The 11,453-nt window shown below is 40.0% G+C and overlaps 1 protein-coding gene across 17 annotated transcripts in view; it reads left to right on the plus strand.

Annotated features, from left to right (window-relative positions):
• Positions 1-10,497, plus strand: part of MBNL1 (muscleblind like splicing regulator 1) — a 243,927-nt gene extending 233,430 nt beyond the window's left edge. For all 17 annotated transcript variants that reach the window (XM_053307259.1, XM_053307253.1, XM_053307261.1 and 14 more), the window contains 2 exons: positions 3,582-3,656; positions 6,861-10,497. In XM_053307259.1, the coding sequence (XP_053163234.1) occupies positions 3,582-3,638 (57 nt within the window). In that variant the 3' untranslated portion in view covers positions 3,639-3,656; positions 6,861-10,497. The remainder of the gene's footprint in view (positions 1-3,581; positions 3,657-6,860) is intronic.
• The last annotated feature ends 956 nt before the right edge of the window (positions 10,498-11,453 follow it).

The raw sequence follows: 11,453 nt of genomic DNA on the forward strand, positions 1-11,453 counted from the left end.
ATATATTTCTAAATGTAAAGTTTCACTTTACAGTGAAGCTATCTTGTTGAGACCATATCTTGAGAAGGCCAAGTCATTTGTGTCATAAGAAAAAGCCCTGACAGATCAGGCCAAAGGCCCATCTAGTCCAGCATCTAGGGTCACACAGTGGCCAGCCAGTTATACCTAGGAATCCCACAAGTGGGGGAAAGAGAGCACTCTCTCTTTCCCATTGGTATTCCCTTGCACCTGGTATTCAGGAGCTTACCACCTCTGATCCTGGGAGAAACATACAGCTGTCAAGGCTAAAAGCCATTGATAGCCCGATACGAATTTGTCCAATTCCTTCTTAAAACCATCTAGATTAGTGGGCATCGCAACATCTGGTGGCAGTGAATTCATAGAGGCTATTCTCATGATGAGGAGGACCGGGTTAAGGGATCCTAGCCCAATTCCCCCTGGCCATGTGCTGCCATGGGAGCCACGCAGCTCCGGGCAGCTAACCCCACAAAACACCCCTCCTCTTAAACAAGGTTAGTGGAGCGAGTGCTCTGCTAACCCCATTTAGCAGATTTAACCCAATTTAGGAGATTGTGTGCCACTGCGCCGTGGCTCTGCGCCACGTCAACACACAACAACACGGCATGACAACACACAAGTAGACCACCGACCAGGAGGCTACAACAAACCTCCTGACCAAAGGGGTCTCCCCAGCATGTCCCGCACATTCATAAGGGGCATGTTGTGATTTCCGGGGGGGGGCAGGTGGCCCCCGATCCCCATCTATGCTACTGGCTCCATGATGGAGCCAGTAGTCATGTGGGCAGGCAATCCAGCTGCCCAGCGCTCAGCACTGGATCATCTGCAGGGAGAGCGGGTCAAGCCCGCTCTCCCCACAGAAGCCCTGCAGGCTCTACACATGGGTCATGTGTAGAACCTCATAGTTTAACTACACATTGAGGTCATTCAGATATTCAAAAACTGTGTCCTGCCAAAGTTAGGGAGCTGTGTGTGCTCCCAATTTTCAGTTGTGTGGGTGCAAACAACTAGGTAGAAAGAGGGAGAGGTGGTTGTGTGGAATCTAGGTAGGAGGAAAAACCAGGTAGCTTTTCCTCCTACCTTGATTCCATGCACTCACCTTTCCCTCCTTACCTAGTTGTTTGCACCGACACAACTGAAAATTTGGAGCACACACAGCTCCCAAACCTGGGTAGTACATAGTTTTTGATTGTGTGAATGACTTCATTGTGTAAAGAAATAATTTCTTTTTCATCTCCCAGCATTTAGCTTCAACAGATGACCCTGGGTTCTAATAGTGAGAGGGAGAAAAACCTATCTCTCACCACTTGGCCCACACTGTGCATAATTTTATACACCTCTACCATCTCCTCCCTTAATAGCCTTCTTTCTAAACTAAAAAGGCCCAGGTGTTATAGTCTTTCATCACGGGGAATTGCTCTACCCCCTGAACATTTTTCTGTATTCAGTGGTTATGAACCACAGCTCTATACATGGGATTCCCATTACCACCTATGAAAGAACAGAGCACCCTGGATAACTTTTGCCTTCTGTTACTAACAGTGAAGAAGCACTTACTGCAATCACAGCTCCTCTTCCTAGGTTTTCTATCAAGATGGGGTTTCCATGGTTACAAAAAAGGCTGCTATGGAAAATGAGACAACTGTGGACAAAGTTTAATCACAGATGCCAACACTTAAGTTTAATTCACAGTTTTAAAGCACTTTTGAACATTTATTTATAGAGGTCATTCACACAATCAAAAACTATGTTCTACCCAGCTTTGGGAGCTGTGTGTGCTCCTGATTTTCAGTTGTGTGGAAGCAAAGCAGGAGGAAAACGTGGGTAGAGGTGATTATGTGGAAGCAAGGTAGGAGGAAAAGCTGAGTAGCTTTGCCTCCTACCTTGATTCCACACCATCACTTCTAACCAGATTTTCTTCTTACCTACACAATCAAAAATTGGGAGCACACACAGCTCCCAAACCTGGGTAGAACACAGTTTTCGATTGTGTGAAAGACCTCCTAGTCTTTTAAAACACATTAAAACTATACTCACGACTGGGTGGGAGGTGAGGGGGAAGGCAGAGTTTCACCTACCTTCCCCCCAGATGACTGTTGAATGTCTCTTCAGCTCACACAATCTGCACTGCATGGAGCAGCGTGGATGTCTGAAGGCCCAGGCTTGTCCTGGCTTCCAGGAATCTCACAATGAATGGTGCTTTGGGGGGATTCCCCCAGGAGTTGGGTGCTCTAGGTGCCCAACTCTTTGTATGCTTGGGCTACATGCCCATGACCTCATACATACGACCCCGTACCTGGGGTAAAGGGTGTACTTGCACCTTTAATCCAGGTAAAAGCCTGGGTACAAAACCCAGGTTTGTGGGGAAAGTAGCACCTGGACTGGGATTGATCCCAGCACTGCAAATGAGCAGCCCTACCCAGGAAGGGCTTGCCTAATCTAGGTAGGGCTGCACATGTGCATAGCTTTATTATCTGCCCAAATACAATTAATAAAGGCAGTAAGACAGCAGCAAAAACAATAGCACAATAATAGCAATAAAATGACTAGGCAAACATATAGTCCATCTGAATAGTCTCCAGTTCGCAACCACCGGCAAACACCTTCAGAAACAAAATTTTCTGTCCCTTTTGTGGACTGCATAGAGTAGACACCACACAGTGGCAAAGGCAGCTCACTGCCTTCCTGATTTTACTTGAGCAAAAACTGGAACACAGAGTAGAGCCTCTCCTTCAGATTTCAGGAGCAAGGAGATAATCCTAGTACCCTCATTAGAATTATCCCAGGGCAGGAGTGGAAAAATATTTCAGATTCCTAGGTGCCAAAGGCCTGCATCCAAGAAAGTTAGTCATGACTAAGAATTTTTGGAAATCAAAGGGACTGGTTAGTCGGTACTAACTTAAGGTGTGTTAATTGCAATTGGACCTAGTCATGGCTAATTTTCTCTGGCTAGAACCCAAAATGTCAATATGCTGTACCTGTGTAGGGATGTAAACAGTGATAAAGTTTTTAGGCATATGGGCTATGTACCTGAGATGTTTTCTACCCATCTCTGGAAGTACGTGTTACGCGTACTGCCGTTCTAGGTTTCTGGACCTCACTCTGACATGCCTTTCATCTGAAAATCAGCTTAGTTTAACTGCAGAACTGAGTCAGTTTCAAAAATCTGGGTTCAAACCATCCTGAAATCAAGACTGAAAAGTGCATTGATTAGAAGATTACTAAACCTTCTGAAGCCAAATTTCTGAAACACCCCAAACCACCTAATTCTGTGTAGGCCAACAAACAGGTCTTTTGATAGTACTGCACTGCATGAACTTTTAATTGTTAACTTTCTTTCTAAACAATCAATAATATTTACTTAACATTGGTCAAAATAATGCTTACTGGAACGTTTTCATTGGTTGCATATGTTGCTACTGTACCTATGGTTTTGTTAACATATAGCTACAATATAGAAGTTCACCGTCTTTCATCTGAGCAATGTTCATATTCCTTAATAAAATGTGGCATTGATATTGAAAATATTACTCACAGTTTACATTTATTTTATTTTGTAATAGATACCCATAATATCTGCCGAACATCTGACTAGCCACAAGTATGTTACACAGATGTAGACATTCAATCATCAAACAGTAAGTAATTTGTGTTTTGCTCACATTTTAATTGCACTCTTCTAGGTTTACTTTTTGTCCTTCTAGAACAAGGATGCAGATAATGTTCTATTTTCCCAGACTGGGATCTGCTTCCACGCAGCCCTCTTTCACACCGCAACAGAAGAACCACACACATCAAGCAGTTCATGTGATTTCTTCCCGTGCCAGCATTAAGCTAGGAAGTAACCACATCAGTTACCCAATTCATACAACTACTGGTATGCTACTCTTTATAGATGTTGCTGGTGCAACATAGGAGTAGACCATGTGGGAGAGATCCCATGCTACAGCAGTAATGTATTTATCAGGCCATAGTGTGAATGCTAAAAATAATCTATAAGAAATATAGGGAACATTCTGCAAACTCTGTTTCAAAGTGTCTGCTGAGGAAATAAGGCACACCCAGTGAAATGGAGTTATGGCAGGCTTCAGTGCTCCAGCTGTTGTGTTGGATTACAGCTACCATCATCCCCAGCCACAGTCGCCAATAGTCAAGGATTATGGCAACTGTAGTCCAAGAACAGCTAGAGGGCTAAAGTTTACTAATTTTAACCACTTCCTCTGACAAGTTCAGAGTAATGGACCATATGCAGAAGGACGCTGCACCAGCGCAAAGCTTTTGTGCTTGCTTGCTGCGCTCAACCTGGAACTTGCATTCTGTGTAGTGTTGCACAACTGCAGCATGCCTCATTTGTTGTAATGGAAACTTTTAATGGGGCTTTTGGTGGGCATTAGAGCCCTTTCTTACATAATGCCGGCAGTGTTGAAGTCACTGTGTTATTCCACCGCGGCAGCTGCAAAATGTGCTCATTCTTCAGCAAGCAGAAAGCATAATGCTCTTTTAACATGTTCAGCCCTAAGACTCCTCTGATGTGATTGAGAACAGAGAGTCACCAATCTAATCGTCTTTCTTCGGCGCAGACCATCAAATTGTGTTAAATTGTGTGTGTTACTGTGACAGAAGCTGTGAGGAAATGTCAGAGACTGTAAACTCAACTGATAGTTCCATAAATTCAGCTCGAACTGCAGCTTCACTTTACTGTATGTCGTGTCTTCACAATAAAAATTTCACTTGACTAAACTCGCAAGACAGCTTTTTGTTCCTGCATTTGATTTCGAGTTGTGATTTAGTTTAGTACTGATTTTGCCCTATGTCAGGTCTTCATTTAACCAGAATAGTTGAATAATTGGCTGACATCATGCACAGTGTTGTATGCACATTGCAATGTAATGTCGGTGCAGTTGCACAAGAGCAAATATTGCGGAGAGTTGTGCAGTGGAAATAATGGCTGTACTGTCACAGAACTGCATGTGCACAATTGTTGTGCTTGCTCAAGAGTGCTGCTGCACAAACATTACATTGCAACATGCATATAACATTGTGCAGTCTGTCAGGCATCAGTAATAGTTCTCCCACCATCTCCTCCTCCATTCTTGGAGTAAGATCTGCTCTTTCATTTAAAGGCTGTCCAGAATTCTCCCTCTTCTTACTTCAAGTTGTGTGTGTTCAGTATATAACATCTCAGTTTTATGTGTTAAAGAACTTTTTGCCATAAATAACAATAATATCACCTTTGGTGCTAAGTATGTATACATACATGTGTCCCCTCCCCTTTTAGTCAATGATCTCCAAATCAATTTACAACAGAGAACAATGATATAAAAAACTACCCCATGCCATTGTTCTTTTGTCTTGTGACAGCAGCCAGAGTGCCCTTTGCCTCACTTCGACAGTCAGCACACAGTGGGATGACTGTGTGGGAGTAGTTATTTTGGGTGGCAGGGGGAGTTCCTTGCAAGTACTCATTGGGGCTCTGCATAAATTCAGATCTGGCTGGTTTGGCGCAACAGAGCCACCAACTTCTTCAGGCTGAATCATGCTGAATTGGTCCAAATTCTGATGCTATTCAGATCCAAATAGCACCAACAAAATCCCCCTACCCCATACTTACTAGGGATGGGCACAGAACCAGCTAGCCCAGTTCGGTTCGAATCCAAACCGGACTCGAACCTGACCAGACCAGTTCAGTCCAGCACCCCTTAGAACACCCCCCCTCCAGTTCAGTTTGGTCCAGGGGGGTTGCAAAGTTTTTTACTGGTTCGACGTAGAACCGGACCCCCCTCGAACTGTTCACACATCCCTGATCCTTACCAGGCAGGAGAGGAAAGGATTTCTCTATTTTTAATTTGTCTATTTTTCTCCCAGTGAGGGAACAGTGGCTGCCAAGTTTGACTTTCGAAAAAATTCCCAGATGCGGGTGTGTTTTGTTTTTGTTTTGTTTTGTTTTTAAATCCCACTGAAGATCCTATGAGAGGCACAGATGTTCCTGAGAACTGTAGTCTTTTTTGGAGTTGTGGCCATTGCTGCAGGCTCTGAAAAAACTACAGTTCCCAGGAGCACCAGCAAAGGGCGGGGGGAATCCAGATGCCATTGTGAAAATCAAGCAGTAGCAGCTGCCACTCTCTCACCACCAGAAACAAAGTGAAGTTAAAAATAGAGAAATTCTTGCCCCTTCTGACTGATTGCAGGAGTTGGGAAAGTGTTTGGTGTCCCCTTGGGCAATGGACCCAATTCACAGATGTTGTTTTGGAAGGGCCAGATTGAGGCCCAACATGCTGTTAAAGTGCTGAATCAGCTGGAGGCCCTCTGAAGCCCTGTGGCAGCCTCCAAACTGAGCTCATGCACAGCCTATTTCTCATTCACTGTCCATTGGCTAGGATCCGGCTGGTTTTCCCCATGCTGTGGCATCTACAGTAGAGAAAGGGCTGCTTCCCCTCACTTCGGCATTCTGAATAGGGGTGTGTGTGTGTGTGTGTGTGTGTGTGTGTGTGTGTGTGTGTGTGTGAGAGAGAGAGAGAGAGAGAGAGAGAGAGAGAGAGAGAGAGAGAGAGAGAATATTTTCACCACCCCAGCCCAAAGTTTGAGGGCAATACAGTGTTGAAGATGCTTCCCATTCACCTTAGCCCTATGTCAACAGGGATTTTGTGCTCTTATTTATTAAAATATTGGTTGTTTTATACTGTTAAGTATAAATATGCTATGTTTTATTGCATTGTATGGGGAGTGTTAAATTGTTCTAATTGAATAGCATCGATTTTTTTTAAGAAAAGAAAAGTGGGGTTAAATAAATAAAAAGTTTAACAACTTCTTCTTCTTCCTCTTCTTCCGCTTCTTTTGGATAGATCATATAAGAGAAAAGAGGACAGTGTGGTTGAATGAAGAAACAGGACAGGTCATTAGCCATAATGTATATACCATCAAATAACAGCACCCAAATTTCCTCAGCAGTAAGACATCCACATATTGCATGTTAACAAGATGAAATGACAACTTGGAAATCCACTGCACACTGTTGCCTATATACTTTGTACATTGAATCGATATTTGTGTTGAGGTGATCATATTGTCTAAAGACTACAGCATTGTCTATCTTTTCTAGCACACAGGTATGCAGTGCATACAACCTGAAGTATGCATTGCTAGACTCTTTCCTACGTAATCATGTACATCATCTTGAAAAGACAGACTGTGATGTAGCCATAGATCTATTATGTATTGGTACGTCTGTAGACCAAGATATAATTTTTTAAGTAAGTTTATTTCTTTCAAGGTTTACAAATAACAAAAGGTGCACCTTGTATTTAAAATTGCCATTATAGACAAGAGCGTGCATGCACAGTATAATTTTTTTCTTTTTTTGTTCTAAGAGTAATATTTTTAAATGTAATAGATTGTAAGAAGTGGTAAAAGAGGTATCTGACAGAGATGAATGTGCCAAGTTTAAAAAAAACAAACAACTATGTATATTTTTAAAGCACATCAATGGCTTTAAGTACCATGTTGTTAGAGATTCTCATGAAGTGCCATAGACTGTAATCAAAGTAGAGTATTATTTCTGCAGTGTTACTTTAAGAGCCACATTTCCCCCCTGCTTGTTTTGCTAGTAGCTTATCAGTCAAAGGGCACCCTTCTTTTTCAAACCAAAGCTGTCTCAGAAATGGCCACTTTTACCTTAGTTAAGACAGCACAAGAAAAATGAAAAAAGAACCACAAAGAAAGAAAGAAAGAAAGACCAACCCTAGACATATAGATTATTCTAACAGATATGAGATATATAAGCCTATATAAATTATTATAATCAATTGTAGTTGTAATAGTTATGCAAACTATACTGTATAACGCACAATATACATGTTTGGGTGTTTTTTTTTTAAGGGAAAAGCCATTTCTGAGACACTATTAGCAAAACGTTTGGAGAGTTTTCTTTTACTTCAAGTTTCTAACCTCTGTCAAAAGTCCGTGAGACTCTAAATGCATTGCAAGAGGTGGGTTTCGCTTTCTGCTCAAATGCATCACTTCAAAGTCACACACTTCAAGAGGAGTGACTCTAATCACAAGAGAAGCACTGACATCAGATGCATGACAAAACCAAAATAATGACTTAAATGGAGATGTTAATTAGAATAGGCATCGGGTGGGTTAAATATTGGGGTGAGTTTTATATGTGATTTCTTCTGTTCAGATTAACTGCTTATAGCCTTAGAAAGCCTTTACAAAAATGAAACAAAACAAAAATAGATGTGCATTCAAGTTTTTAAGAATGGATTCATCCAAAGGAAATCCTTTTTTGTGGTTTGGATGTTGCAGCTAGTACAGAATATATTTTGCTCTGTTCAGCAAAGCTAGAGGTTGCTGAGGTGGGGGCCAGGTCACTGGTAGTATAGAGTGGAATGGGAGAGGCGAGAGTTCAGTTCTAGAACTTTCCATACTTCCAAGTTTACTTGCAAGTTTTTATGCTTGAGAGATGCTTTCTAGTTTAAAAAGAAAAGAATGATGTGTTGATTTTACTGATTGTACTGTACATCTATTAAAGCCTTAGATTATTACATTACGGGTTAAAACCCATACCAATGTAATTTCAATCGTGTTAAGAAAGTATAGGTGACTTCACATGTTATTGTATTTTACTTACATTAGCAAATACTACTTATTTTTTTCCCTCATTAGGATAGTAGTTTTTATTTCTTACATTTATTAGATCATTTTCATTTTCTATTACCAGATAAATGCCATTTCAGTTTATAGAATTTTGTTTTATTAGATTTTACTGATGAATTTTTCAAAATATGGAAAAAATTAAAAAGTTTTTTTCTTCATAGCATATGCAGTTTTGAATTTACATGTAGTGTCATGAATATTCGTATTATTGTTAACTAAATGATTTATATTTTACTGATTTATTATTACAATGTAAGAATATCAGTCATTGTTAGTTCTTGTCTAGTTTTCATTAAAAGAACAAAAGATCTTTTATATGGATATCTTATATAATCATTGCTAAGTAAGAAGTTAAGTTGTTGCTATTGCAACAATCCTGGCAGACAACTGAGTAATATTTTGATGATTTATTTTGTTTGTAATTAATTATAAAGAAAATCTAGTTCCTAGATATTAGAATAAAATTTATTTTCTACTGTATCCATTTCAAATGTTTAAAATATTGTTTAAATATTTTTTGAAATCCCTGAATATCAGGCCTTGTTATAAATAAGCTGCATAATCAATAGATCAAGGGACTTTTTTGTTGATAATCCAAATACTCAAAAGTTTACGTATAACAAGAATTATAATATGTGTGAGTGCGTGTGCAAACTCTTGAGGGTTGATTATGCTGCAGTTTTAGCATGTGGGAAAGTATAGAGAGAAGGTTGACCTTTTGCACTTCTGTATATAGTCAAAAAAAAAAGAGAGAAACCTGTATAATAGTAAGATCTTATTTTGAATAAAAATGTCTATAAATACAAGGAGTTTTGTTAAGGCTAATAAAAATGACAGGCTGAACAAAATTGCTTGCAAAAAGTGGCACAGAGTTAGCACTCCATACCCCTTGGAAAAAGTTGCTTTGCTTTATGTGAACAGCTTCTAGTTTGCCAGGATTCTTTCAGCTGGAAAGACAGGCCATGCTTCCCAGTTCTCATGACTGACAAAAGCTGCACTGGTCCAAATCTGCCTGAAGATCATTACCTTAAACAAAAAATATTTTTTTAAAAATAAAATTTCAAATGAACAGGTACTTCAAACCATTAAAGGGAAACCATGGTTCAATTATATCATACATTACTCAAAAACAACTACTGCATGTTTAAAGTATCAAAGAAGAGAGAAAGAGAGATTTTAAAAATATATATATATATAAGATATATATTCTATTCAAACCAGTTTCCGACAAATTTCAGTGGTTTTATTATTCACACACCAACACTCACACACATACACAAGCACACAAACAGAGAGATATATTGACTTACACACACACACACACACACACACTTTAAAAAGTCATCAACAGGCAAACCAAAACAGAACTTCATAGCTATAGTTGTTATGTAGTTATTTTTATTGCTGTAGTGATCCTGTTCTTTTAGCAGGTGAAAAAAACCCACCACAATACCCTATCAAATTTGCCATTTTAACCTAAAACATGTGAGAAACCATGTAATATATGAAGCCAAAGTGAAGGGTGATGGGAGGGGAAAAGGCAATTAGATCTTTATTCTATCTGGTAATTCTCACTAATGAATTAGTAATGTTGCACTTCCTTGCAACCCTGCAACTTTCATCTGCTGAAAGGACAGATGTGCTTGGTTTTTACTATTATGTAATCACAGACTTAAATTTGCTTGTAGTTGCTCCAAATTATGTACTCTGTCCTGGGCTGCAATTTGTTTTTATGCTTATTTTATTATTACTGCTATAGTTGACCTAGCTGTATGGAAAAAAATAAAGTTAAATTGCCCTAATAAAACTTCTCTTTCTTAATTTTTTTTAAAGTTTGAATATTGTTTGTCATGTTATTCTAAGATATATAAAAATGTGTGTATGTGTGTATATATATACACACATGGGGGTGAGGGGGAACAGTCTCAACACATCCATGCTGTAGTTACCCTCCTCCGATCTTTCCCAATGGGAGAAGTGTTGCTGCAGCGATGATACAGAAGTCACAGAGGCTCTCTGAGTTTGCTAGCAGCATCAACAGGCTTTGGAATCAAACAGAACCAGTGCACATGCCCCACTCTTCGATCAGTGGGACGTTGCACAGTATGTCAGCCACTACATTTTATTTTATTTTTTCTTTTAAAAGATTTCTACCGTGCCGTTTTCCAGAAATTCAAGGCAGCTTCCAAGGTGAACTGAAAGCACAATTAACAACAATCGCTAAAAACAAACTACAAAAGTAGAATGAAAACCTCACAATTATGAGAAAGCACTGAAAACAATTCAGATGGTCAGAGGGTTGCCAGGATAGCAAGAATTTCATCTGAAAACACAACTTATTTTCGGCTTCTAAAAGCTTCTTGGAACAGCTATAATTTTAAACTTTGTCTAAATACAAGCAAGTAGGGTGCTTAATTGACCTCAGTGGTAGGGAATTCCACCGGAGCTACAACTGAGAATGCATGCTCACACACTGAGGAAATCCAAATTCATTGGGAACCTCTAACTCTGGGATGTTCAAATGCATGCATGCAGTTTAGGCAGAGAACATGCCACTCCTGCTCACATATTAAGGATCTACAAATTCTGAATGGCTGAAAGGGCTCTAAGATGAACTGGATGTTCCATGCAAACACCTGGTTGTGGATCTCTCCCCCACCACCCTCCAATTTTTGAGGAAATGCCTGAAGCACCCATTTCCCAGTGGGGTGGGGAGAAGAGTGCTGCCCCACAGCATGTATCAAACAGGGCTAAGCTCTGATAACCTTGTGGATGTA

The sequence above is a fragment of the Hemicordylus capensis genome, chromosome 3 (assembly GCF_027244095.1).
Source record: "Hemicordylus capensis ecotype Gifberg chromosome 3, rHemCap1.1.pri, whole genome shotgun sequence".
Lineage (NCBI taxonomy): Eukaryota > Metazoa > Chordata > Lepidosauria > Squamata > Cordylidae > Hemicordylus > Hemicordylus capensis.